This window comes from Hemitrygon akajei, chromosome 8 (assembly GCF_048418815.1).
Source record: "Hemitrygon akajei chromosome 8, sHemAka1.3, whole genome shotgun sequence".
Taxonomy (NCBI): Eukaryota; Metazoa; Chordata; class Chondrichthyes; order Myliobatiformes; family Dasyatidae; genus Hemitrygon; species Hemitrygon akajei.
In genome coordinates this window covers 53,829,778-53,857,657 of record NC_133131.1, presented here as the reverse complement: position 1 = coordinate 53,857,657, position 27,880 = coordinate 53,829,778, and the positions used below count along the sequence as shown (strand labels likewise).

Here is a 27,880-nt window from a genome sequence, read left to right as displayed (position 1 = left end):
GCTTATCATATGAGGAATGTTTGATGGCTCTGGGCCTGTACTCACTGGAATTTAAATGAATGAGGAATTTCTCTAGCCAGAGAGTGGGGAGTCTGTGGAATTTGTTGCCACAGGCGGCTGTGGCAACCAAGTCATTGTGTGTATATATAAAGCAGAGGTCGATAAATTTTTGATCACTCAGGGCATGAAGGATTACATGGAGAAGGCAGGTGATTGGAGCTGAGAGGGTAATGAATCAGCCAAGAGGAAATGGCAGAGCAGGCTCGATTGACCAAGAGGACATGTACCTTATGGTAAATTAGGGTGGATAAATCTGCAGGGCCTGATAATGTGTTCCCTTGGATCCTGTGGGAGGTTTGTGCGGAGATTGCAGGGACTCTAGCAGAGAGGATTAGATGATAGTTACTGTTGTTCCGTACTTTAAGAAAGGCTCTAAGAATAAGCCAGGAAATTACAAGCTGGATAACTTCACATACAGTAGTGGAAAAGTTATTGAAAGGTATTCTAAGGGACCGGATATATAAGAATTTCGATAGACAGGGATACTGAACATGGCTTTGGGCATGACTAACCAATCTTACAGAGTCTTTTGGGGAAGTTACCAGGAAAGTTCAAGGCAAGGGAGTGCATGTTGTCTACATGGACTTTAGCAAGGCCTTTGATAAGGTCTACATGGGAGTTTGTTCAAGGTACAATTGCTTGGCATTCAAGATAGGGCAATAAATTCAATTGGACATTTGCTTCACGAGACAAGCCATTGAGTGATTGTAGATGGTTACCTCTCTGACTGGAGACCTGTGACTCACAGTGCGCCGCAGGGATTGGTTTTGGATTAATTGGTGTTTGTCATACATATCAGCAATTTGGATGATAATATGGTAAGCTGGATTTGCAGATTGCTGATTACAGCAAAACTGGATTGGAGTGGATAGCGAGGAATCTGGACCAGCTGGTGAAATGGGCTGAAAATGGCAGATGGAATTTAATGCAGACAAGTGTGAGGTGTTGCACTTTGGGAGGACCAACCAGGGTAGGTCTTACACAGTGAGCAGTAGGGCACTGAGGAGTGTGGTAGAACAGAGGAATCTGGGAATACATATAGCATCTGTTAACCATGAGCTGGAACAATTTGATTCATACTGGGAAAATGCTTTAACTACATAATGCTGCAAAGGCCTGATTTTATTCTCACAAATCAATGAATCTGTTGTAAAAAAAAATCACTCCCTACTTGTACATAGTTCTTTCCTTTTGCATGTTTTTTCTCTCCACTCTTTTCTATAAGTGTATACCTCAGATAAATACTTTGTGGAGATTTGTGATATATATGATTATATGATATATATATGTACAATGTCTGAAATACATCTTATGGAACTGTTTGTTTGATGATGAACTTCAATAAAAAATTAAATTACAAAAATAAGAAAATGGTGTCATAGGTAGATAGGGTCGTAAAGAAAACTTTTAGCATATTGACCTTCGTAAATGAAATATTGAGAACAGGTGTTGGGATAGAAACATAGAAAACCTATAGCAGTGTATTTGGCCCACAATGCTGTGCTGAACATATACTTACTTTAGAAATTGCCCAGAGTTACCGATAGCCCTCTATTTTTCTAAGCTCCATGTACCTAGCCAGGAGTTTCTTAAAAGACCTTATCGTATCTGCCTCCACCACCATCGTCAGCAGCCCATTCCACGCACTCACACTCTCTGCATAAAAAACTTACCCTGATATTTCCTCTGTACCTACTTCCAAGCACCTTAAAACTGTGTTAGCTATTTCAGCCCTGGGGAAAAGCCTCTGACTATCCACACGATCAATGCCTCTCATCATCTTATACACCTCTATCAGGTCACCTCTCATCCTCTGCCGCTCTATGGAGAAAAGGCTGAGTTCACTCAGCCTTAATTCGTAAGGCATGCTCCTCAATCCAGGTAACATCCTTGTAAATATCCTCTGCACCCTTTCTATAGTTTCCATATCGTTCCTGTAGTGAGGTGACCAGAACTGAGCACAGTACTCCAAGTGGGGTCTGATCAGCGTTTTATAAAGCTGCAACATAACCTCTAGGCTCTTAAGCTCAATCCCAAGGTTGATGAAGGCCAATGCACTGTATGCCTTCTTAATCACAGAATCAACCTGCACGGCTGCTTTGAGTGTCCTGTGGACTCGGACCCCAAGATCCCTCCGATCCTCCACACTGCCAGGAGTCTTACCATTAATACTATATTCTGCCATCATATTTGACCTACCAAAATGAACCACCTCACACTTATCTGGGTTGAACTCCATCTGCCACTTCTCAGCCCAGTTTTGCATCTTATCAATATCCCGCTGTAACCTCTGACAGCCCTCCACACTATCCACAGCACCCCCAACCTTTGTGTCAATTTACTTACCCATTCCACCACTTCCAGGACATTTATAAAAATCATGAAGAGAAGGGGTTCCAGAACAGATCCCTGAGGCACACCATGGTCACCAACCTCCATGCAGAATATGACCCGTCTACACCTACTCCTTGCGCTCTGTCGGCAAACTAGTTCTGGTTCCACAAAGCAAGGTTCCCTTGAATCCCATGCCTCCTTTCTTTCTTAAGATAGATAGATAGATAGATAGATAGATAGATACTTTATTCATCCCCATGGGGAAATTCAACATTTTTTTCCAATGTCCCATACACTTATTGTAGCAAAAACTCATTACATACAATACTTAACTCAGTAATAATATGATATGCATCTAAATCACTAACTCAAAAAGCATTAATAATAGCTTTAAAAAAAAAAAAGTTCTTAAGTCCTGGCAGTTGAATTGTAAAGCCTAATGGCATTGGGGAGTATTGACCTCTTCATCCTGTCTGAGGAGCATTGCATCGACAGTAACCTGTTGCTGAAACTGCTTCTCTGTCTCTGGATGGTGCTATGTAGAGGATGTTCAGGGTTTTCCATAATTGACCGTAGCCTACTCAGCGCCCTTTGCTCAGCTACCGATGTTAAACTCTCCAGTACTTTGCCCACGACAGAGCCCGCCTTCCTTACCAGCTTATTAAGACGTGAGGCGTCCTTCTTCTTAATGCTTCCTCCCCAACACACCACCACAAAGAAGAGGGTGCTCTCAACAACTGACCTATAGAACATCTTCAGCATCTCACTGCAGACATTGAATGACGCCAACCTTCTAAGGAAGTACAGTCGACTCTGTGCCTTCCTGCACAAGGCATCTGTGTTGGCAGTCCAGTCTAGCTTCTCGTCTAACTGTACTCCCAGATACTTGTAGGTCTTAACCTGCTCCACACATTCTCCATTAATGATCACTGGCTCCATATGAGGCCTAGATCTCCTAAAGTCCACCACCATCTCCTTGGTCTTGGTGACATTGAGACGCAGGTAGTTTGAGTTGCACCATATCACAAAGTCCTGTATCAGTTTCCTATACTCCTCCTCCTGTCCATTCCTGACACACCCCACTATGGCCGTGTCATCAGCGAACTTCTGCACATGGCAGGACTCCGAGTTATATTGGAAGTCTGATGTGTACAGGGTGAACAGGACCGGAGAGAGTACGGTTCCCTGTGGCGCTCCTGTGCTGCTGACCACCGTGTCAGACCTACAGTCTCCCAACCGCACATACTGAGGTCTATCTGTCAAGTAGTCCACTATCCAATCCACCATGTGAGAGTCTACTCCCATCTCCGTTAGTTTGTGCTTTAAGATCTTGGGCTGGATGGTGTTAAAGGCACTAGAGAAGTCAAGGAATGTAATCCTCACAGCACAACTGACCCCATCTAGGTGAGAGAGTGATTTGTGCAGCAAATACGTGATAGCATCCTCCACTCCCACCTTCTCCTTATACGCAAACTGAAGCAGATCCTGGGCGTGCCTGGTTTGTGGCCTCAGATTCTGTATTATCAGCCGCTCCATGGTCTTCATCACGTGCGACGTCAAGGCAACAGGTCTGAAGTCATTCAACTCCTTTGGCGTTACATGGGGTACCTTATCAAATACCTTTATACACTAAAATCTATATACACTACATCTACTGCCCTGCCTTTGACAAAGCCATGCTGACTATTCCTAATTATATGATCCCTCTCCAAATCCTGCCTCTCGGGATATTTTCCATCTACTTACCAACCACTGACATAAGACTCACTGGATGTTATGTTGAAATTGTATTAGACATTGGTGAGGCCTAATTTGGAGGACCATGACGTGTTTTGGTCACCTACCTACAGGAAAGATGTAAATAAGATTGAAAGAGAACAGAGAAAGTTTACCAGGATGTTGCCGGATCTGGGGGACCTGAGTTATAGGGAAAGGTTGAATAGGTTAGGACTTTATTAACTGGAGCACAGAAGAATGAGGGGAGATGTGATAGAGTTGTACAGAATTATGAAGGGGTTAGATAGGGTAAATGGAAACGGACTTTTTCCACTGAGATTGGATGAGACTAAATCTAAATGTCCTAGGTTGAGGGTGAAAGGTGAAATGTTTAAGGGAAAACATTTTCACTCAGATGGTAGTGAGAGTGCGGATCAAGCTGCCAGCACAAGTGGTGGATATGGGTTTGATTTCAACTTCTAAGAGATATTTGTATAGGGACGTGTATGAGAGGGGTTTTGGACGGCTCCGGCACAGATGCAGGTCAATGGGATTGAATTGACTTTATTTCTTACCTCCTTATATTTCTTACACGAGGAATAAAAATCTTTACATTATATCTCCATCTGAATGTGCAAGGCAGATTAATGTTTTGGCATGTACCTGATGGGCTGAAGGGTGTTTCTGTGCTGTACTTTTCTATGACATGGGAAGAATGGAAGAATATAAATCAGACCTGAAATAGTAATGGTCTGCAAAATTAGGTCTTGGGAAGCTAATGAAATAAGTTGAAATCTTCTCATTATGGTTCCCCTGCAGAATCCTGGCTGGTATTTCTACCTCACCTTGTCTTTTGGACCTACAGTGTTCCTCTTCCTGCCTTCATTTCCAGCAGAACTGGGAAATTATTTTCTCAGATAAACTGCAAGATTGTGTCAGTCTAGATACTCTGTTATTGTTATAATAATAATATAATAACTAAACTGAAATTGAATATCATAAATCAGAAACAATGCCATTCGGCACACCATTGTCCATGCTGGCTATGGTAGCCAACCATACTGATCGTACTTACTAACATTTGCAGCATGTACTTCATTCCCTGATGATTCAAGACATTCTTCAGAATCAGGATCAATTATCATTGACGTACTGCATGTAGTGAGATGTGGTTTTTTTATAACATAGAAATTACTAAATTATAAAAGTAAGTAAGTAGTACAAAAAGAGAAGAGGTGGTAGTGTTCATGGACCATTCATAAATCTGATGGCGGAAGGGAAAAAGCTGTTCCTAAAGTGTTGAGTGTGTCTCTTCTGGTAGTCAGTAGTTGAGGGCATGTCCTGGATGGTGAGGATCAGTAATGGATGCCACAGTAGCAAGCGGTTAGCGTGACATTATTACAGCTCAGGGCATTCCAAAGTTTGGAGTTCAATTCCAGTGATATTTTGTAAGGAGCCTCTATACTTCCACCCGTGGCTCAGTCTACAACCCTCCTCAGCTTCTTGTAATTTTAATGCATTAGAGCCTCCATACCAGGCAGTGATGCATCCAGTCACAAAGCTCTCCTCTGTGCATCTGTAGAAATTTGCTAGATTCTTTTCAAACTCCTGATGAAATATAGCGGCCTTTGTGATTGCAGCAATGTTTCCTAACCTGTAAGCATTGCATTCCAGGTTGAAACCATCATCACAGTGAAAAACTGCCTCCTCAGAACCCCTCTAAACCTCTTACCCATTACCCTAAGCATAAGATAGTAAGATAGGAGACGAATTAGACCATTTGGCCCAATGAGTCTGCTCCGCCATTCCATCAGAGCTGATTTATGTCCCCTCTCAACCCCATTCTCTTGCCTTCTCTCCATAACCTTTGACACCTTGATTAATCAAGAACCTATCAACCACCGCTTTAAATATATCCATATGACTTGGACTGTACAGGCTATCTGTGGCAATGAATTCCACAGATTCATCACCCTCTGGCTAAGAAAATTCTCATCTCTGTTCTCAATGGACGTCCCTCAATTCTGAGACTGCGTCCTCTGGTCCTGGACTCTCCCACTATAGGAAACATCCTTGCCACATCCACTCTATCTAGACCTTTCAATATTTGATCAGTTTCAATGAGATCCTCCTTCATTCTTATAAACTCCAGCAAGTACAGGCCAGGAGCCATCAATTGATCCTCATATGGTAACCCATTCATTCTCATGAACCTCCTCTGAACCCTCTCCAGTGTCAGCACATCCTTGTTTAGATAAGGTGCCCAAAACTGCTCACAATATTCCATTGCATTCTGACCAAGGCCTCATAAAGTCTCAGCAATACATCGTTGTTCTTGTGGATTTACCTTCTTTACCACCAACTCAATCTGCAAATTAACCTTCAGGGAATCATGTACAAGGGCTCCCAAGTCCCATTTCAGCTCTGATTTTTCAGTTTTCTCCCCGGTTAGAAAGAACTCTATACCTTTAATCCTTCTACCAAAGTGCAAAACCAGACACTTCCCTACACTTTTATTTCATCTGCCACTTCTTTGCCCATTCTCCCAGTCGGTCTTAAGTCCTTCTACAGACACCTTGCTTCATCAACATTACCTGCTCCTCCACCTATCTTCATATCAAATGCAAACTTGGCCCTTGTAGTTTCTTAACTCTACCCACAAGGATTTTACACTATGTCTTCCAATCTTAAGACACCTATTTCTAAGGATTTGATTTCAGTTTTTGCCAACTAAGCCACCTCTTCCTACCTGCCTGTTCTTTCAATGCAAGATGTATCCTTGGAGGTTAAGCTCCCAAATATGATCTTCTTTCAGCCGTGACTCTGAGTTGCCCACAATATCTTACCTGCCATCTCTAACTGCTCCACAAGTTAGAGATGCTTTTCGATACAAACTTAATTTACATAAGAGCGAACTTCTTCCAATAAATAGAGAAGCACAAACACTAGAATTTCATAACCTCCCTTTTAAAGTAGTAAATAATCAATTTATTTACCTTGGCATTACAGTAACAAGAAATTATAAGCTTCTTTTTGGAGAAAATTTTACGAGCTTCAGCATAGCTATGGAAAGAGATAAAATCAGACAAAATGGTAAAGTGCTTAACTGGGGAAGGGCTAACTTTAAAGAGATGAGGCAGGAACTAGCGAGAGTAAATTGGAAATAGATGTTCAAAGGGGAAAGTACAGAAGTATTGTGGGAGAAGTTTAGGGACCACTTGCACTAGGTTCAGGATAGGTTTGTCCCCCTGAGGCAAGGAAAAAATGGTAGGAAAAAGGAGCCGTGGCTGACGAAACATGTGAGGCAACTCGTCAAGAGGAAAAAGGAAGCATATGTTGGATATAAGAAGCAGGAAGTAGGAGGGGCTTATGAGAAATATAGGGTAGCCAGGAAGGAGCTAAAGAAAGGACTTAGGAGAGCTCGAAGGGGGCATGAGAAGGCCTTGGCATGTGGGATTAAGGAGAACCCCAAGGCATTCTATGCATATGTGAAGAATAGGAGGATGACGAGAACGAAGGATAAAGGATAAAGCTAAAGGATAAAGAGGGCAACATGTGCCTGGAAGCGGAGGAGGTTGGAGAGGTCCTAAATGAATACTTTGGTTCAGTATTCACAAGTGAAAAGGATCTTGATCAGGATGAGGTCGAAGTAGAGTGGGCCTGTGTGCTGGACAGTGTGGAGATTAAGGAAGAAGAAGTGCTGGATCTTCTTAAAAAAATTAAGATTGATAAATCTCCAGGGCCGGATATGATATACCCCAGGTTGTTGTGGGAATTGAGAGAAGAGATCGCAGGAGCATTAGCTATGATCTTTGAATCCTCTTTGGCTACAGGGGAAGTGCCGGAGGACTGGAGAATGGCAAATGTAGTTCCCTTGTTTAAAAAAGGTAATAGGGAAAAACCTGGGAACTATAGACCAGTGAGTCTTACATCGGTGGTATGCAAACTACTGGAAAGGATTCGTAAGGATAGGATCTACAAGCATTTGGAGAAGTACAGTCTACTCATGGATAGTCAACATGACTTTGTGAAGGGAAGATCGTGCCTCACGAGCCTGATTGAGTTTTTTGAAGAGGTAACAAAAGAAATTGATGAGGGTAGGGCAGTGGATGTGGTCTACATGGACTTTAGCAAGGCATTTGACAAGGTCCCTCATGAGAGACTCATCCAGAAAGTCATGAGGCATGGGATAAGCGGAACCTTGGCTGTTTGGATAAAAAATTGGTTTAAAGGAAGAAAGCAGAGGGTAGTTGTGGAAGGAAGGTATTCTGCCTGGAGGTCAGTAACTAGTGGAGTGCCGCAAGGATCTGTTCTGGGACCCCTGCTATTTGTGCTTTTTATACATGATCTGGATGTAAAGGTGGAAGGATGGGTGAGTAAGTTTGCAGATGACATGAAGATTGGAGAAGTTGTGGATGGAACTGTAGGTTGTCAAAGATTACAAGAGGATATAGACAGGCTGCAGAGTTGGGCAGAAAAATTTCCCTATTCCCCAATTTCCCTTGGGATCAATAAAGTATGTCTGTCTGTCTGTCTGTCTGTCAAAAATGGCAGATGGAGTTCAATCCAGACAAGTGTGAGGTGATGCATTTTGGAAGGACAAACCAGAAGACTGAGTACAGGATTAATGGTCAGTTACTTAAGAGTGTGGGTGAACAAAGGGACCTTGGGGTTCAAATCCATACATCCCTCAAGGTCGTTGCACAGGTTGATAGGGTGGTTAAGAAGGCCTATGGGATGCTAGGCTTCATTAACAGGGGGATTGAGTTCAAGAGTAGAGAGGTCATGTTGCAACTCTACAAATCTCTGGTGAGACCACACTTAGAGTATTGTGTTCAATTCTGGTCACCTCATTATAGGAAGGATGTGGAAGCTATGGAGAGGGAGCAGAGGAGATTTACCATTATGTTGCCTGGATTGGAGAACAAGTCATATGAAGCAAGGTTAGCAGAGCTGGGACTTTTTTCTTTGGAGCGTAGAAGAATGAGAGGGGACGATAGAGGTCTACAAGATTATGAGAGGCATAGATAGGGTGGATAACCAGTTTCCCAGGGCACCAATAGCAAACACCAGAGGGCATATGTACAAAATTAAGGGAGGGAAATTTAGGGGAGACATCAGGGGTAAGTTTTTTACACAGAGGGTTGTGAGTGCCTGGAATGACTTGCCAGGGATGGTGGTGGAGGCTAAAATATTAGGGGTATTTAAGAGCCTCTTGGACAGGCACATGGATGAAAGAAAAATGGAGGGTTATGGGGTAGTGTGGGTTTAGTACTTTTTTTTAAGGATTATATGGGTCAGCACAACATGGAGGGCTGAAGGGCTTGTACTGTGTTGTAGTGTTCTATGGTTCTATGGTTTAATCTTTTAAAAAATACAAAACAAAACTTAGCACAGTGGTCACCCTTGTCCATGTCTTTGATAAGGTGGAATTAATGTTGTTAAAATGTTTATTCTTCCTAAATTTTTATACTTACTTCAATTTTACCAATTTTTATTTCTTTAGCTTTTTTTGATTCATTAGATTCTATTATTTCATCCTATTTAAACATCCCAGACTAAATATCGCTCATCTTCAAAAACGTAAAAGGGTAGGTGGAATGGCCATGCCCAATTTTCATTTATATTACTGGGCAGCCAACATACGTTGTCTTATCGTTTGGTCTTACTTTTATCTTCAGTCTGACTGCCCAATATGAGTGGCAATGGAGTTGAACTCTAATAACTCCGTACTTCTTGGATCTGCACTTCCTTGCCATTTGCCTAAGTCAATTGTTAATCCGGTTATCAGCCACACTCTGAGAATACGGGCTCTATTCAGAAAATATAATGGTCTTCACGGTTTTTCTCTCTCTAGTCCTATTCTACATAATCATCTTTTTCAGCCTTCTATGCAGGATTTAACATTTCTAAATTGGCACAGGAAGGGCATTAGGTGTTTTGAAGATCTTTTCATAGATAAGCGTTTTGCAACTTTTGAACAATTGTCTGTAAAGTTTGGCCTACCTAACACTCATTTCTTTAGATATCTCCAAATTAGACAATTTATCAATCCTTTAATACCACACATTCCTGAGGTATCCATTAAAAATGTTGTGGATTTGTTTCTTCATATGAATCCATTGGGTAAAGGTTTAATTTCTACTGTTCGAGATATGTTAACAATGTTGAAATGAGCCCCCTTCAACAAAATTTAAACTGCCTGGAAGCATGATTTAAATTTTTCTTTGTCCAACGAGGTTTGGGATTCAATTCTGAAGTCAGTTAATTCAACTTCTCTATGTGTTCGCCACTGCCTTTTACAGTTCAAGGTGGTACACAGGGCTCATATGTCTAAAACTAAATTGTCGCGGTCTATCTTGATTTTAGACCCTGTTGTGATAAGTGCAAAGGGGGCAAGGCCTCTCTTATTCATATGTATTGGGCTGTCCTAGCTTGGAGAAATTTTGGAGGGAATGTTTTTTAACTTTATCTCACATACTCAATTGCTATTTGGAACCTAACCCTCTGATTGCTCTTTTTGGTACTTCGGGAGATGCATTTAACTCTGACTAAGCATCGTACATTGTCTTTTGCCTCTCTTTTGGCCAGACGTTCAGTCCTTCTTAGGTGGAGAGATGCTGCCCCGCCCACTCATGCTCAATGACTTAGAGATATTATGTCCTGCTTAGACCTTGAATCTTGAAAAGATTTATTATTCACTTCTTAATTCAGGTATAAAGTTCCAAAAGGTGTGGACACCTATTCTTGAATATTTTCATAATTCCCATTTATATTAAGGGTGCATCCCTCCCTTTTATCCTTTTGCATTTAAATCCCTTACTTCCAGCTTCTTACAGTTAAGATTTATGGGTTTTTTTAAATGTGTAAACATATTATAGTTTAGGTAGTAGGCAATATACCTTCTTTTTATAAATACAGCTCTGTGGTGATATAGTTCTGATTAACTTTTTTTATATATCGTAAGGTTAGCTTGGAGTTGGGTAGTGGGAGGGTGGGATGGTAACTAACTTTATACGTTTCTACTATGGGTGCTTTGTTTAATTGTTTTGAATTGTACTTTGATATGTTTGTTATGCACTGTATAAACCTCTTTTTTTGTTGCATTGTAAACACTCATTAAAAATTAATTTAAAAAATAATAGGACTGGATAAGATAATGTTTGTTAAATATGTTCAGGAAAGTTTCCTTAATCAATATATAGAAGTCCAAATAGAGAGAATGCAATACTGGATCTCCTACTTAGGGAATGAGACAGAGCAGATGACAGAAATGTGTATAGGGGAACACTTTGGATCTAGTGATCATAATACCATTAGTTTCAAGAAATTTATGGAGAAAAGATAGTTTTGGTCCTTGGGTTGAGATTCTAAGTTGGACAATGGCCAGAAAGGTTCTGGCAAGCATGGATTGGGATAGGTTGTTTTCTGATGTTTAGTAAGTGGGAGGCCTTCAAAGGTGAAATATTGAGAGTGCTGAGTTGGTATGTTCCTTTCAGAATAAAATGCAAGGATAACAGGTTTAGAGAAACCTGATTTTGAGGCCCTGGTTAAGAAGAGATATGGGCAGCAAGGAAAGAATGAGGTCCTTAAGGAGTATAAGAAATGTAAGGGCTAAAGGAAGACAGGCTGTTTCTCTGGCAGAGAAGTTGAAGGAGAGTCTCAAGGGTTTCTATTGATAAATTAAAAGCAAAAAGTTGGAAAAATGAACTGAAAAATGGCAGATAGAATTTAATGCAGACAAGTGTAAGGTGTTGCACTTTGGGAGGACAAACCAGGGTAGGACTTATACAGTGAACTGTAGGCCACTGAGGAGTGTGGTAGAACAGAGGAATATAGGAATATATATCCATCATTCATTAAAAGTGGTGTCACAGGTAGATAGGGTCATAAAGAAAGCTTTTGGCACATTGGCCTCCATAAGTCAGTGTTAAGTACAGGAGTTGGGATGTTATGCTAAAAATTGTTTAAGGTGGCGATGAGTCCAAATTTGGAGTATCGTGTGCAGTTCTGGTCAGCAGCCTATAGGAAAAATATTGATAAGATTGAAAGAATATGGAGAAAATTTACAAGGATGTTGTCTGGACTTGAGGTCCTGAGTTATGCAGGAAAGTTGAATAGGTTAGGACTTTATTCCCTGGAGTGTAGGAGAATGAGAGAAGATTTGATAGAGATATACAAAATTATGAAGGGCGTAGAGTGATTACAAGCTGGCTTTTTCCAATAGGGTTGGGTGAAACTAGGTGTAGAGGTTAAAGGTGAAAGGTTCCATTTTTAAGGGATACTGGAAGGGGAACGTCTACACTCAGAGGATGGGGCAAGTGCTGGATGCGGGTTTGACGGCAGTATTTAAGAGAGGTGTCAATAAGTACATGGGCGGAAGGAGCATGGAGGTCTATGGTCCAAGTGCAAGCCGATGGGGTTAGGCAGAATAACATTTCAGCATGGACTTGATGGGCCGAATGCCTGTTTCTGAGGTGTAGTGCTCTAAAATTCTGTCTTGAATATACTCCGTAATAGAGTGAGCAGAAAATACCATAGGTTGTAGAAATTTTTCCTGAACAGTTCTGAGTTCCCCTAACTCTTTGCATCTTCCTCATTAGACGGCATAAGAGTTTAAGATGTTTCAGTGAAATCACCTCTCATTCTTGTAAACTTGAATATGGTCCAGTTTACTTCTTCTCTCCTCATTAACCTAGCACCACAGTAGGCTATCTCATGGACCTTTGTTTATTTCCTGTTGTGAGTAGGCCTTTCCTCAGGAATACCAGAGTTGTTCACAATGTTCCACTTGCAGTCTGTCCATTTGCCACAAGTTTCATTGCAAGAAAATTTTATAGGCGGTGTCTTTTTCTAGTGTTGGTTAAAACTGAGTAATTAAAGCCATTTTAAATAAATGTCAGCAATTAGATGTTCTATAAACTTCCTTCAGTGCATTTTATTTATTATATTGCTAATTCTGGCATGATGACAAATAAAAATAACCCAGTTCACCAAACAGATGCCAGTTATGTTATCTTAGATGTTGTCAGGTGCTTGACATGTGTTCTGGTTATCTTTTTCAGGTATTCTGACCACCTGCACAAGTTCCATGAGAATGGAGATGGAAGAGATATGTGGCAGTGAAGTGGAGGATCTGGGAAGAGCTCCTAAAGTTTCTGGGTGAAGTCCAGTCAAACACTCAACAGTCGTCAAGCTCAGCAATTATCAGGAAGCCTTTCTTTTGATGAATTGGCATAAAAATATTCATTTTCTAACTCCTTCCATTAACAGAGAAGTTGCACCCCTGTGTAACAGGATTGTCTCACTTTTCCTTTCTCCTGCTCTGTAGCTATTATTAGATGAATGTAGTAGTTGATTACGATTACAAAGCCGTATTACTGAATCCACACAGGGTATGTGTGCTCCGCTTCTTTCTGCTTTCCCTCCCTGTCCCTTCACCAGGCAATCCTGACAAATGTCCATGTAGCAACAATTAAAGCAGTACCGTTAGAATAGTTAGTAAATTAATTACAGTTCTGGTTTAATTTTTAATATAATTTTAGTTTCTGTATGGTGCAGATTGTATTCAACTTTCTGGAAGCTCCCATATTTAATTGTACAAACCAAAAAGGATACTGAAATTTAGAAACATTTAGTTAACATGGTTTATGTTAAATTTTTGTTAATTCATGAATAATTATTGTTTTTCCCAAGAAAATTGGTCTTTTTGTTTTATCGGATCTGATGGTAACTGAGAACAGGGGTTTGTAGGGTACTCTGTTAGCTAATCAAAATTGCTGAGAAAAGGACAAGAACAAAGTTTTTATTCTGTATTGCCTGGTGGTAAATTTCAATCCAGGATCACTAGGGCAACCTCTGTCGGGAGTTTGTCAGAATCCTCTGCCATTGTCTTTGATAACTGACCACTGCTGATATTTATCTTCTCTGTTGCATGTGATCTGGGTGAATGTATGAGCAATACAAGTCTGAATAAATTACTTAGCATCAATGCTTACATGTTGCTTTATTTACTTCAGCTCTGGTTATAAACAAGGGAGGCATGATCCAGTCCATCGGAGTAAGACTTTATGGCTAATGCTTGCATAAAGTGTGGCAAGTAGGGAGATGCCGTGCGAGAGCAAGTCTGCCCTGCAGTGACAAGCACGACCATATTCTAGAAGTTCAGGAACTGAATTTTCACCTGAACATCAGAAAACCAATTCTCTGGTCATCGGTGATGAAATGACTGTGAGATCTCGCTGTGCATAATTCCTGCAGTTACAGGAGTGACGATACGTCAGCAATACTCAGGTCACGGCTTCAATTCTCTTCAGCTCTGCTTTCCCTGCACCCTAGTCGACAGCTCGTAACTATGATGTGTCTCTCTGTGACTCAATGGCGCAACTGTTTTATTTCCTCTGTGTCAACTCTATACACCCAGCCCCCAAGCAGTTAGAGTTAGGATAATCACCCATCCCAACAGACATCTGGCATCAGAACCAGACACCTCCAATCATTTCCCCTGATCACACATTCCACAGTGACACCGCTGTCTATAGTCTTCAGGGTCACATCAAAATCAAAATCCAATCTTGCTACCACTCGTCCAATAACCCTGGATTCGCCAATCTGAATCCCACTCCCCTGTGACCCTGAAACCACACAGCCAGAATCCCACTCCCCCCATGAACCTAAATCCACACAGCCAGAATCCCACTCACCCCATAACCCTGAATCCATGTAGACAGAATCCCATTCCCCCCCCATGACCCTGAATCCACACACCCAGAATCCCATTCCCCTGTGATCCTGAATCCTCACAGCCAGAATCCCATTCCCCCACGTTACCCTGAATCCATGTAGCCAGAAGCCCACTGCCCCCATGACCCTGAATCCACACTGCCAGAATCCCATTCCCCCCCGTGGCACTGAATCCACACAGCCAGAATCCCATTCCCCCCGTGACCCTGAATCCATGTAGCCAGAATCCCACTCACCCCATGACCCTGAATCCACACAGCCAGAATCCCATTCCCCCGTGACACTGAATCTATGTAGCCAGAATCCCATTCCCCCCGTTACCCTGAATCCATGTAGCCAGAATCCCATTCCCCCCGTGACCCTGAATCCACACAGCCAGAATCCCATTCCCCCCGTGAACCTGAATCTATGTAGCCAGAATCCCATTCCCCCGTTACCCTGAATCCATGTAGCCAGAATCCCATTCCCCCCATGACCCTGAAACCATGTAGCCAGAATCCCATTGCCCCCCGTGACCCAGAATCCATGTAGCCAGAATCCCATTCCCCCCGTGACCCTGAATCTATGTAGCCAGAATCCCATTCCACCCGGTTACCCTGACTCCATGTAGCCAGAATCCCATTCCCCCCCATGACCCTGAATCCATGTAACCAGAATCCCACTCCCCTGTGACCCTGAATCCTCACAGCCAGAATCCCATTCCCCCACGTTACCCTGAATCCATGTAGCCAGAAGCCCACTGCCCCCATGACTTTGAAATCACACTGCCAGAATCCCGTTCCCCCCCCCCGTGGCCCTGAATCCACACAGCCAGAATCCTATTCCCCCCCCCATGACCCTGAATCCACACAGTCAGAATCCCACTCCCCCCATGACCCTAAATCCATGTAGCCAGAATCCCATTCTCCCCATGACCCTGAATCCATGTAGCCAGAATCCCACTCCCCTGTGACCGTGAATCCATGTAGCCAGAATCCCATGACCCTGAATCCATGTAGCCAGAATCCCACTCCCCCTATGACCCTGAATCCACACAGCCAGAATCCCATTCCCCCCCTGTGACCCTGAATCCACACAGCCAGAATCCCATTCCCCCCCATGACCCTGAATCCACACAGCCAGAATCCCATTCCCCCCCATGACCCTGAATCCACACAGCCAGAATCCCACTCCCCTGCCATGACCCTGAATCCATGTAGCCAGAATCCCACTCCCCCCATGACCCTGCATCCAAACAGCCAGAATGCCATTCCCCCCGTGACCCTGAATCCACACAGCCAGAATCCCATTCCCCCCATGACCCTGAATCCATGTAGCCAGAATCCCATTCCCCCCCGTGACCCTGAATCCATCTGGCCAGAATCCCATTCCCCCCGTTACCCTGAATCCATGTAGACAGAATCCCATTCCCCCCCCATGACCATGAATCCCCACACCCAGAATCCCATTCCCCTGTGACCCTGAATCCTCACAACCAGAATCCCATTCCCCCACGTTACCCTGAATCCATGTAGCCAGAAGCCCACTGCCCCCAATTCCCTGAATCCAGACTGCCAGAATCCCATTCCCCCCCCCGTGGCCCTGAATCCACACACCCAGAATCCCAGTCCCCTGTGACCCTGAATCCACACAGCCAGAATCCCACTCCCCCCCATGACCCTGAATCCATGTAGCCAGAATCCCATTCCCCCCATGACCCTGAATCCATGTAGCCAGAATCCCATTCCCCCCCATGACCCTGAATCCACACACCCAGAATCCCATTCCCCTGTGACACTGAATCCTCACAGCCAGAATCCCATTGCCCCACGTTACCCTGAATCCATGTAGCCAGAATCCCATTCCCCCGTGACCCTGAATCCACACTGCCAGAATCCCGTTCCCCCCCATAGCCCTGAATCCACACAGCCAGAATCCCATTCCCCCCCATGACCCTCAATACATGTCGCCAGAATCCCATTGCCCCGTGACCCTGAATCCACACAGCCAGAATCTCATACCCCCCAGTGACCCTGAATCCAGGTAGCCAGAATCCCACTCCCCCGATGACCCTGAATCCACACAGCCAGAATCCCACTCCCCCCATGACCCTGCATCCAAACAGCCAGAATCCCATTCCCCCCCATGACCCTGAATCCATGTAGGCTGAAACCCATTCCCCCCATGACCCTGAATCCACTCAGCCAGAATCACATTCCCCCCATGACCCTGAATCCACACAGCCAGAATCCCACTCCCCCCATGATCCTGAATCCACACAGCCAGAATCACACTCCCTCCCATGAACCTGAATCCACACAGCCAGAATCCCATTCCCCCCCCATGACCCTGAATCCACACAGAGAGCATCACATTCCCCACCATGACCCTGAATCCACACAGTCAGAATCCCATTCCCCCCCGTAACCCTGAATCCACACAGCCAGAATCCCATTTCCCCCCCCAGGACCTTGAATCCACACAGTCAGAATCCCACTCCCCCCCCATGACCCTAAATCCATGTAGCCAGAATCCCATTCTCCCCATGACCCTGAATCCATGTAGCCAGAATCCCACTCCCCTGTGACCCTGAATCCATGTAGCCAGAATCCCATTCCCCTCCCATGACCCTGAATCCATGTAGCCAGAATCCCACTCCCCCCATGACCCTGAATCCATGTAGCCGGAATCCCACTCACCCCATAACCCTGAATCCATGTAGCCAGAATCCCATTCCCCCTCCCCATGACCCTGAATCCTTGTAGCCAGAATCCCACTCCCCCCATGACCCTCAATCCATGTGGCTAGAATCCCACTCACCCCATAACCCTGAATCCATGTAGCCAGAATCCCATTCCCCCCATGACCCTGAATCCATGTATCCAGAACCCCACTCCCCCGTTACCCTGAATCCATGTAGCCAGAATCCCATTCCCGCCGTGACCCTGAATCCGCACAGCCAGAATCCCATTCCCCCCAGTGACCCTGAATCCAAGTAGCCAGTATCCCATTCTCCCCCGTGACCCTGAATCCAGACAGCCAGAATCACATTCCCCCCGTGACCCTGAATCCACACAGCCAGAATCCCATTCCCCGTCCTGTGACCCTGAATCCACACAGCCAGAATCCCATTCCCCCCGTGACCCTGAATCCACACAGCCAGAATCCCATTCCCCCCCGTGACCCTGAATCCACACAGCCAGAATCCGATTCCCCCCCATGACCCTGAATCCACACAGCCAGAATCCAATTCCCCCATCACCCTGAATCCAGAATGTCAGAATCCCTTTCCCCCCCGTGACCCTGAATCCACACAGCCAGAATCCAATCCCCCCCCATCACCCTGAATCCAGAATGTTAGAATCCCTTTCCCCCCCGTGACCCTGAATCCATACAGCCAGAATCCAATTCCCCTCCATCACCCTGAATCCAGAATGTCAGAATCCCTTTCCCCCCCGTGACCCTGAATCCACACAGCCAGAATCCCATTCCCCCCATGACCCTGAATCCACACAGCCAGAATCCCATTCCCACCCGTGACCCTGAATCCATTTAGCCAGAATCCCATTCCCCCCCGTGACCCTGAATCCATGTAGCCAGAATCCCATTCCCCTCCCTGACCCTGATTCCATTTAGCCAGAATCCCACTCCCACCTGTGATCATGTAACTGTCACCATTGGTGATAAGACACATCCTCCTTTCCCTGCCTGTAACCGAACAGCACAAACGTCACGAACCCTAGTCCAAACCTCAATACAGTATACCACTTCCCTGTATTGAAACTGAGGCTCAATGCTCCTCTCTTCCCCCACCTGTACTGAGAGGCCGCAGAAGATTGTGGCCTAGGTCCCGATTGTGCCAAAGATGATGGAGGATCAGGGATTGAATTACAGTACTTGGCAACACCAGTGTATTTCTTCAGTTCTGAAGATGAGGTAGTTGGTTCACAGACAAAGGCAATGTATAGTGAGACTGCTAGCAAGGTGAGGCTGATATCAGGGTAAAACTGCAGTCAACAGCAATGTAAAAAGTGGATAAAATCAAAAAGGGTGAATACAGGGCTGAAGGTGATACATTTGAATGCATGCAGTATACGGAATTAAGTAGATGAACTTGTAGCAAAGTTACAGATTGGCATGTATGACATTGAAGGCATCACTGAAAGAAGATCATAGCTGAGAGCCTAATGTCCAAGGATATACATTGCAATGACAGAAGAGACAGGAAGGCTGAAGGGACGCCATTGCTCTGTTATTAAAATGTGAAATCAAATCATAAGAAACAGGTGAAATAGAGTTGGAAGGTGTTGAATTCTATTGTGGATAGAATTGAGGAACAGCGAGGGTAAAGAGACCCTGGTGGGAGTTACAAACGAGAAAATCTGCAGATGCTGGAAATCCGAGCAACACACACAAAATACTGGAGGAACTCAGCAACCCAGGCATCTAGGAAAAGAGAACAGTCAACATTTCAGGCCAAAACCCTTCAGCAGGACTGGAGTAAAAAGCTGAGAAGTAGATTGAAAAGGTGGGGGTAGGGGAGAGAAAAACACAAGGAGATGGGTGAAACCTGAAGGAGGAGAGATGGAGTAAAGAGTTGGGAAGTTGATTGGTAAAAGAGACCAAAGGCCATGGAAGAAAGAAAAGGGGGGAGGAACACCAGAGGGAGGCGATGGGAGGCCAGGGAAATAAGGGTAAGAGAGGGAAAAGGGGGTGGGAAATTTCGTGGGAGGGGAGTGGGACATTACTAGAAATTTGAGAAATCAATGTTTATGCCATCAGATTGGAGGCTGCCGAAATGAAATATAAGGTGTTGTTCCTCCAACCTAAGTGTGGCCTCATTAGGACCATGGATGGACATATCGGAATGGGAATGGGAAGTGGAATTAAAATGGGTGGCTGCTGGAGGTCCCGCTTTTTCTGGCGGACGGAACGTAGGTGCTCGGCGAAGCAGTCTCCCAATCTACGTCCAGTTTCACTGATATACAGGAGGTCACACAGGAAGCACCCAACACAACCCCAACAAACTCTCAGGTGAAATGTTTCCTCATCTGGAAGGACTGTAAAGGGCCCTGAATGGTAGTGAGGGAGGAGCTGTAGGGCCAGGTGCAAGGATATGTGCCAGGAGGGAGATTAGTGGGGAGGGGTGAATGGACAAGGGAGTCGCGTAGGGAGTGATCCCTGTGGAAAGCAGAAAGTTTAGGGGGGAGGGAAAGATGTATTTGGTGGTGGGATTCTGTTGAAGGTGGCGGAAGTTTCGGAGACGTGGAGGCTGGTGGTAGGTGAGGTCAAGCGGAATCCCGTCCTTGGTAGGGTGGTGGGAGGATGGTGTAAGAGCAGACGTGTGTGAAATAGAAGAGATGCAGTTGAGGGCAGTGTTGATGGTGAGGAAGAGAAGTCCTTTTCCAAGAAACTGACATCTTTGAAAAGTCTCATCCTGAGAGCAGATGCAGTGTAGAAAGAGGAATGGAGAGCAGGGGATGGTATTTTTACATGTAACAGGGTAGGACTCCTGGCCCTTATTCTCGCAAGCAGAACAAGTGTTGAGACTTTATAAAGCACTAGTAAGGCCTCACTTGGAGTATTGAGAGCCGTTTTGGCCCCCCTCTCTTGGAAAGGATGTGCTGAGAGGGTTCAAAGGATGTTCAAGAAAATGATCCCAGAATTGAAAGGCTTGTCTTATGAAGACTATTTGATGGCTCTGGACCTGTATTCACTGGAATTCAGAAGAATGAGGGGTGACCTATTAAATGGCAAAAGGCCTTGATAGAGCGGATGTGCAGAGGATGTTTTCTATGGTGGGAGAATCTAGGACCAGAGGACACAGCTTACGAATAGAGGAACACCATTTAGAACGGAGATGAGGAGGTATTTCTTCAGCAAGAGTATGGTGAATCTATGGAATTATTTGTCACAGGCTGCTGTGGAAGCCAAATATGTATGTATATTTAAGACAGAGGTTGATAGATTCTTGATTGGTCAGGGCATGAAGGAATACGGGGAGAAGGCAGGAGATTGGGGCCAAGAGGAAAATGGATCGTCCATGATGTAGTGGTAGAGCAGGCTCGATGGGCCAAATGACCTAATTCTGCCCCTATGACTTATTTCACCCACCACCCCTGATCTGCTTTCTGCTCTGGATTGCTGGAGTAACCACTGTCGCATCCAGTGTGAAGGGTCCTTAATTCTGCGCTCCTGCCTCTCGCAGTGTGCTGTGTCTGGACTCTCAACATTCAGCACCCTTGTTACTGGACTGTTAACATCGAAGTTTATTGTCATGGGCACAAGTACTGTACATGTCCGTACAAGGTGAAATGAAAACTTGCAGCAGCATTCACAGGAAAGCAAACAAATTTTGCACATTTTTATGAAAAAATACAAAACAAAAGCAACACGCTGGAAGAGCTCAGCAGGTCAGACAACATCTATGGAGATGAATGGACCGTTTGGTTCAAGAATTAGAGCAGTGGTTCTCAAACTTTTCTATGCCCCACACCCCTAGGAAATGTTTGATTAATGTTTGCACCCCCTACAAAAGTAATATCACATTTGAAGATGAAGAAGTCTAATTTCTAATTTTTGAACCACAAATGAACCACATACAATACTGCAGGTGAACAAATTGAACTTAAAAAAATAAGCTTTTAACTCAGTGCATAAAATGCAAATATAAATTGAGCAATTAGATTCTAATTTATTCAGAAAAAATTGTAAACAGTAAAATCAATCCCAATTGTGAACATAAAATTCAATGACATCTTTGCTCCTGCTTCTCATTCATGATTTTGTCAAAACGTGGAACTTTCTTGCTGACTGCGATCCGCAGGTCTGCCTGTGGATTCAGGCGATTCCTAGATTTTATTCTTGATTGACAAAAGAGAACTGAATCCAGATTCATGCAAGTATGTTGTTGTAAATGGAATGAGGACATGGAGTGCTTATCCACCAAGTCTTGGGAACATATCCAGTGCTGCATACTAAAACTCCTCCAATGTCTTGCTTTCAAATTGCATTTCAAGAGCTCGATTTGTCCGCAAATCAATAAGATCTTCCTTCAGCTCTTCATCATCTGACATTTTCTCCAAATTGTAGGAATATGGATTCATAATCCATTCTTCTGAAATCTTCAGGTCTCCAGCCACAATTTCTTCATGCACAGTAGGAGTTATGGATCCAGCATCATCAACCATCTCTTCTACTGAAGGAAAATTTGAGAGACTACCTCTTTCTATCCTTCGACGCCAAAGACGTAACTTTTCTTTGAAGGCATTCAGCTTTTCACAAGCCTTCAATATGTTTATCCCTTTTCCTTGAAGAGCAACACTCAGGTCATTCATACGAGTGAAAATGTCAGTTAAGTAAGCCAGCATTTGGGCGAATTCCTGTGATTCCATTGTCCCAACCAGATCACATTCGTGCTCCTCCAGAAAAACTTTGATTTCTTCCCGCAGTTCAAAGAAATGGGTTAAAGCTTGTCCTCGTGACAACTAACGGATTTCTGTGTGGAAAAGCAAAACTGAATGCTCACTTCGCAGATCCTCACAAAATGATTTGAAGATGCGATGGTTCAAAGCACAACCCCGATCCAGTTGATGATCTTCACACAAGTATCAAGGACTTTCTTCAAATTTGGAGGCAATGTTTTTGAAGCCAAAGCATACTGATGAAGAAAACAATGGGTAACTTGCAAGTCTGGAATCTCCTTTTTCGTCAATGCAGAAAAGCCAGATTTATTTCCAAGCATTGCAGGTACCCCATCAGTGCACACAGAACCAATGACTTTGATATCTAATTCATGTTTGGCAAAGAAGTCTTTCACCAGCTGCATCACATACTTTGCAGTTGTGTTTGTTTTCAGATCTTTACAAAACAGGAAATCTTCCTTTACAGCACCATCATTGACATACCTCACTAATGTGATGAGTTGACTACAACTGGAGACATCAGTTGACTCGTCCAACTGAATAGAGATTTTAAGAGGACTAGCTCTGACATCTAAGATAACTTGGTCCAAAATATCTTCACTCAAATCACTGATTCGGTGGTGAATGACATTATTTGATAGGGGCACCTGTTCAAATTTTTTTCTTGCTTCTTTGCCCAGATAATTGTTGCCATTTCTAGTGCACATGGCTTGATGAGATCTTCCGCAATTGTATGGGGCTTCTTGGATTTGGCCACTTTATATGCCACTTGGTATGAAGCAAGAAGTAGTGGTTTTTCAACAGAAACGAAACCTAATTTTGGAAGAGTTCCTTGTGAATCAAAGCGAGCTCTTTTGATTTTCAATGACCCAACATCATGTCCTTCAACATCAGCTCCGCCATGCTTGTTCTTGAAGTGCTCTTGAAGCTTGGATGGCTTCAGATTTGAGTTGGAAAACACAACGCTACAAAGAATGCACTGGGGTTTTTGCAAGCATCATTTCCTGTTGTGCAAGTTAAACCGAAGCACACATAGTCATCATTCCATTTCCTTCTTTTTGAAGGATGAAGGGTTAAGGGTAAAGAGAAAAATATGAGCTAATATGAGAAAAACGATCTGACTAAGTCAGGGATGACCGCTTTACTCAACCAGACACGCCTATAGCAAAGTATCGCGAGAAATACGCTTTTGAATATTATATTATGATCTTATCTGTGGTTACACCAAGATAAATTGTCAGGTGGAAATGCTACGGGGACGCGACGCAACTTATTAGGCTACTCTCTGCTAAATTTACACACCTATTTCCAATGATTACCAGAGATATGAACTCCCATCACACGATTCAAAGTCCTCGGTGCTAACCATGATACCTTCTCAACTAACACAATTCAAAATTATTAACAATTCAAGAAAAAATCCTTTTAAGAGAAAAAAACCCTTTGAAATTCAAAAACTTCTTTAATGCATTGAGACAAATACGAATGAATTATTTCAGCTGCTTTTTATCAAAATGCGGCTTTTAAAAATTGTATAATTGAATAATTTACCTATTGTCTGTGGGTTTGGTTTTAATGTGAAGTCATTACTCGATGGTTGATTTGGGATGTATAAAGATTTTGGCATTATGAGATGATTTTTAACTCTGAGATGTAACCTTCTAGCTAACATTGATGAGACATCTACACCTTGGACTTCAATTACAACACAGAGTCTTGCCATATTCAGAAGTTTTCTGATGACTCTGCCATAGTTGGATGCATCAACAAGGGAGATGAGGCTGAGTACAGGGCTATGGTGGGAAACTTTGTCACATGGTGCGAGCAGAATCATCTGCAGCTTAATGTGAAAAAGACTAGGGAGCTGGTGGTGGACCTGAGGAGGGCTAAGGCACCGGTGACCCCTGTTTCCATCCAAGGGGTCAGTGTGGACATGGTGGAGGATTACAACTACCTGGGGATACGAATGGACAATAAACTGGACTGGTCAAAGAACACTGAGGCTGTCTACAAGAAGGGTCAGAGCCGTCTCTACTTCCTGAGGAGACTGAGGTCCTTTAACATCTGCCAGACGATGCTGAGGATATTCTACGAGTCTGTGGTGGCCAGTGCTATCATGTTTGCTGTTGTGTGCTGGGGCAGCAGGCTGAGGGTAGCAGACACCAACAGAATCAACAAACGCATTTGTAAGGCCAGTGATGTTGTGGGGGTGGAACTGGACTCTATGACGGTGGTGTCTGAAAAGAGGATGCTGTCCAAGTTGCATGCCAGCTTGGACAATGTCTCCCATCCACTCCATAATGTACTGGTTAGGCACAGGAGTACATTCAGCCAGAGACTCATTCTACCGAGATGCAACACTGAGCGTCATAGGAAGTCATTCCTACCTGTGGCCATCAAACTTTACAACTCCTCCCTCGGAGTGTCAGACACCTGAGCCAATAGGCTGGTCCTGGACTTATTTCCACTTGGTATGATTGACATTATTATTTAATTATTTATGGTTTTATATTGCTGTATTTCTTCACTATTCTTGGTGCGGCTGTAATAAAACCCAATTTCCCTCGGGATCAATAAAGTCTGTCTGTCTGTCTGACTCCTCAACTCTGAGGTGTAACTTTCCAGGTAACACTGATGAGAATCCTCAACGCTGACTCGGGCAGCGGGAGACTGGAGTGAGTTTACGTCTCTCTCGTCTCGGCAGCGGGAGACTGGAGTGAGTTTACGTCTCTCTCGTCTCGGCAGCGGGAGACTGGAGTGAGTTTACGTCTCTCTCGTCTCGGCAGCGGGAGACTGGAGTGAGTTTACGTCTCTCTCGTCTCGGCAGCGGGAGACTGGAGTGCGCTTGGGACAAACGTTGCTACCACTTCTCAAGGCACACTGGCTGAGTGATGACTCGTGACTCATCACTCAACGACACAAGCCACTCTTCGTTGCACCCCCTGAAATTCCATCTCACACCCCGCACCCCAGGTTGGGAACCCGAGTCAGAGGGAAGTGCGGACACCCAGACTGTTTGGTTTTTGACCTGTGTGGCTTAGCTTTAGATCGGACTCAAGCACTCGGCCGTTTGAAAATCGCCCTCATCCTGCTTCGCGTGATGTGTAAACTTTTCAGGTGAACCTCGGTCCCTGGTTGAAGTGCCGCAGCAGCGTCGTTGATCTCTGAGGACCTAACCTGGTCCCAACATCTCGATGCAGCTACAAGGAAGGCAAGGCAGCGACTATACTTCATTAGGAGTTTAAAGAGATTTGGTATGGCAACAAATACACTCAAAAATTCTGTAGATGTACCGTAGAGAGCATTCCGACAGTCTGCATCACTGTCTGGTCTGGGGGGCGGGGGCTACTGCACAGGACCGAAAGAAGCTGCAGAAAGCTATAAATCGAGTCAGCTCCATCTTGGGCACTAGCCGACAAGGTACCCAGGACATCTTCAGGGAGCGGTGTCTCAGAAAGGCAGCGTCCATTATTAAGGACCTCCAGCACCCAGGGCATGCACTTTACTCACTGTTATCATCAGGTAGGAGGTACAGAAGCCTGAAGGCACACACTCAGCGATTCAGGAACAGCTTCCCATCCGAATCCTGAATGGACATTGAACCCATGAACACTAGCTCACTTTTTAAATATATTTTTTTCACGATTTCAATCTATTCAATATACGTATACTGTAGTTCATTTACCTATTTACTATTATTTTCTTCTTCTTCTATATTATGTACCGCATTGAACTGCTGCTGCTAAGTTAACAAATTTCACGACACATTGCCAGTAACAATAAACCTGATTCTGATGTGCGGACCAACGTTCACCAAATCCAACACATTGCTCTGTGGGATGTGATAGAAAAGGACAGTACCGAACCAGACCCTTCGGCTCTGGAGGAGCGGACAGACCGCAGGCCGAGAGCTTTCTGTGTCCGGCGTGGCTGTTACTTGCAACAGTGAGCCCGCTGCTGACAAATGACTTTGTAGGAGGACTTTGAAATGTTCTTAAGTTTCGGGACAAATACAAGGTTGTATTCAACCAAAGAGTGAAGAGACGGGAGGCTCAACAGATCTGCTAACACCCAGGATGGAACGTTCCAACCGTTCCCATCAACAGAGGCAAAGCCACACCCACCATCTGGAGGTGGCGGTCAGACCGAGCGGCGCGGGACCCTGGCAGAGCCGGGGGAGCAGACCTAGGGCTAACGGGTCTCCTTTCCCCAGCAATCGACTCCGGGGACAGTTGAGAACAGGGGGTTTGGAACGGTTGGAGGCGGTAGGATGGTGGAGGGGGGGGGTCTCCCCTTTTCCAGATGATCAGTTCTGAAGATGGGACAACCTCTGCTCTTCACGGTTACCGAGACAGAGGATGCAAACGTGGTTATGTAATTTCCAATGGCCAGGCTGTCTCTTCATTGGTCAGATCACATGTCCATCTATAGCTTAAAACCAATAGGAAAGGAGCGGCTCCCGATCTCCTGATTGGTAGGATACTGGCGGTCATTCGGTGTCGTCCCGAGATCCCGGCATCAGGGATGCGAAGAACGGCGGGAGGTGGGTCTGGGGTCCAGCGAAGAGAGTGGGCGCCGGGGAGGTGGGTACAAAGGGCTGCGGTTGAGAGAGCGACCTGATGTTCCCATCGCAGATCCGCCTCTTCTCCGAGGCTGGGGGAGCGGCTGGAGGGAACGCGGGGAAGGGAGGGAACGGTCGCCGGGGTTGGGCCCGCGGACTCATCGGGAGCCAACACTTGGCACTGAACACGGTAAATCCTGCTACCGGCTATTCATATCGGGAAACCACTGCCCGCTCCCCCTTCTCCCAGCGGGTGGTCCGGACCGGTGCAGCCGCCGTCTGATTCGAGTTCGTGTGGCAGACAGTCAGTGAGTGTTTCCATTCCGGGCATAGAGCGTTTTCAGCCGGTTTCCCTGCTGAGAGGCTGATGTCGGAGTTGGGAAAAGATCCCTCGTTGCAGGTCGGGGCGAAAATTCCCCGCGGATCTACTGTTAATTTAATCCGTGACCAATCCTCGCACCGAGCCCCTCTACCTCCAGTTGTATGAGAGCCCCCATTCCCTCCCCTGTGTGTGGGAGTCGGGAACCCACTGTTCATGGTATTATGCACATAAAGATCGTTCTTCCCCCAGACTCCACCCTGTGGGCTTTCCCCCCACCCCGTTACCCGGCCTGGGAGGTTGGCTCAGTCCGGTGAAATGCTGGCAGTTGGTCTGTCGCTGCTTATCGAAGACATCGCTGTCCCTTGTATTTCACGCACGAACAATCGGGATATGTCCTAGAAACATGTTTTAGAAACATCCGGCCCCCGGTGTAGCCTTGACCCGACCACTGCCTTCTCTCCAGACCCCTGCTGCAACCTGACAGGATTCTGGATGTACTGAACTCCCGTAAAATTGGGCGGCTTGTGCCACTCCCGCCCATCTCAGTGCCGACATCTCGGGAATCGGTCTAATTAACCTTCACTCCATTGCACAAACCTTCACTCCATTGCACAAACCTTCACTCCATTGCACAAATATCCTTCCATTGACCAGAAGCCCAAGTGGGCAAAACTCAATCCAGACTAAGATTTAGTACAGGTGCAGTAGGAGTAAATTCCTTACTCCTTTATACAAATGATC

At 44.8% G+C, this 27,880-nt stretch overlaps 2 protein-coding genes across 4 annotated transcripts in view; both read left to right on the top strand.

Moving 5' to 3' along the window:
• Positions 1-14,103, top strand: part of LOC140731911 (protein CASP-like) — a 725,429-nt gene extending 711,326 nt beyond the window's left edge. Inside the window, exon 23 of the mRNA XM_073053890.1 lies at positions 13,176-14,103. Coding sequence (XP_072909991.1) covers positions 13,176-13,236 — 61 coding nt within the window. The 3' untranslated portion in view covers positions 13,237-14,103. The remainder of the gene's footprint in view (positions 1-13,175) is intronic.
• Positions 14,104-26,845: 12,742 nt separating this feature from the next.
• Positions 26,846-27,880, top strand: part of LOC140731909 (SH2B adapter protein 2) — a 172,267-nt gene continuing 171,232 nt past the window's right edge. For 2 of the 3 annotated variants that reach the window (XM_073053879.1, XM_073053882.1), the window contains exon 1: positions 26,846-27,007. The gene's annotated coding sequence lies outside the window, so the exon portion shown is untranslated. The other variant, XM_073053880.1, reaches the window with a different exon arrangement.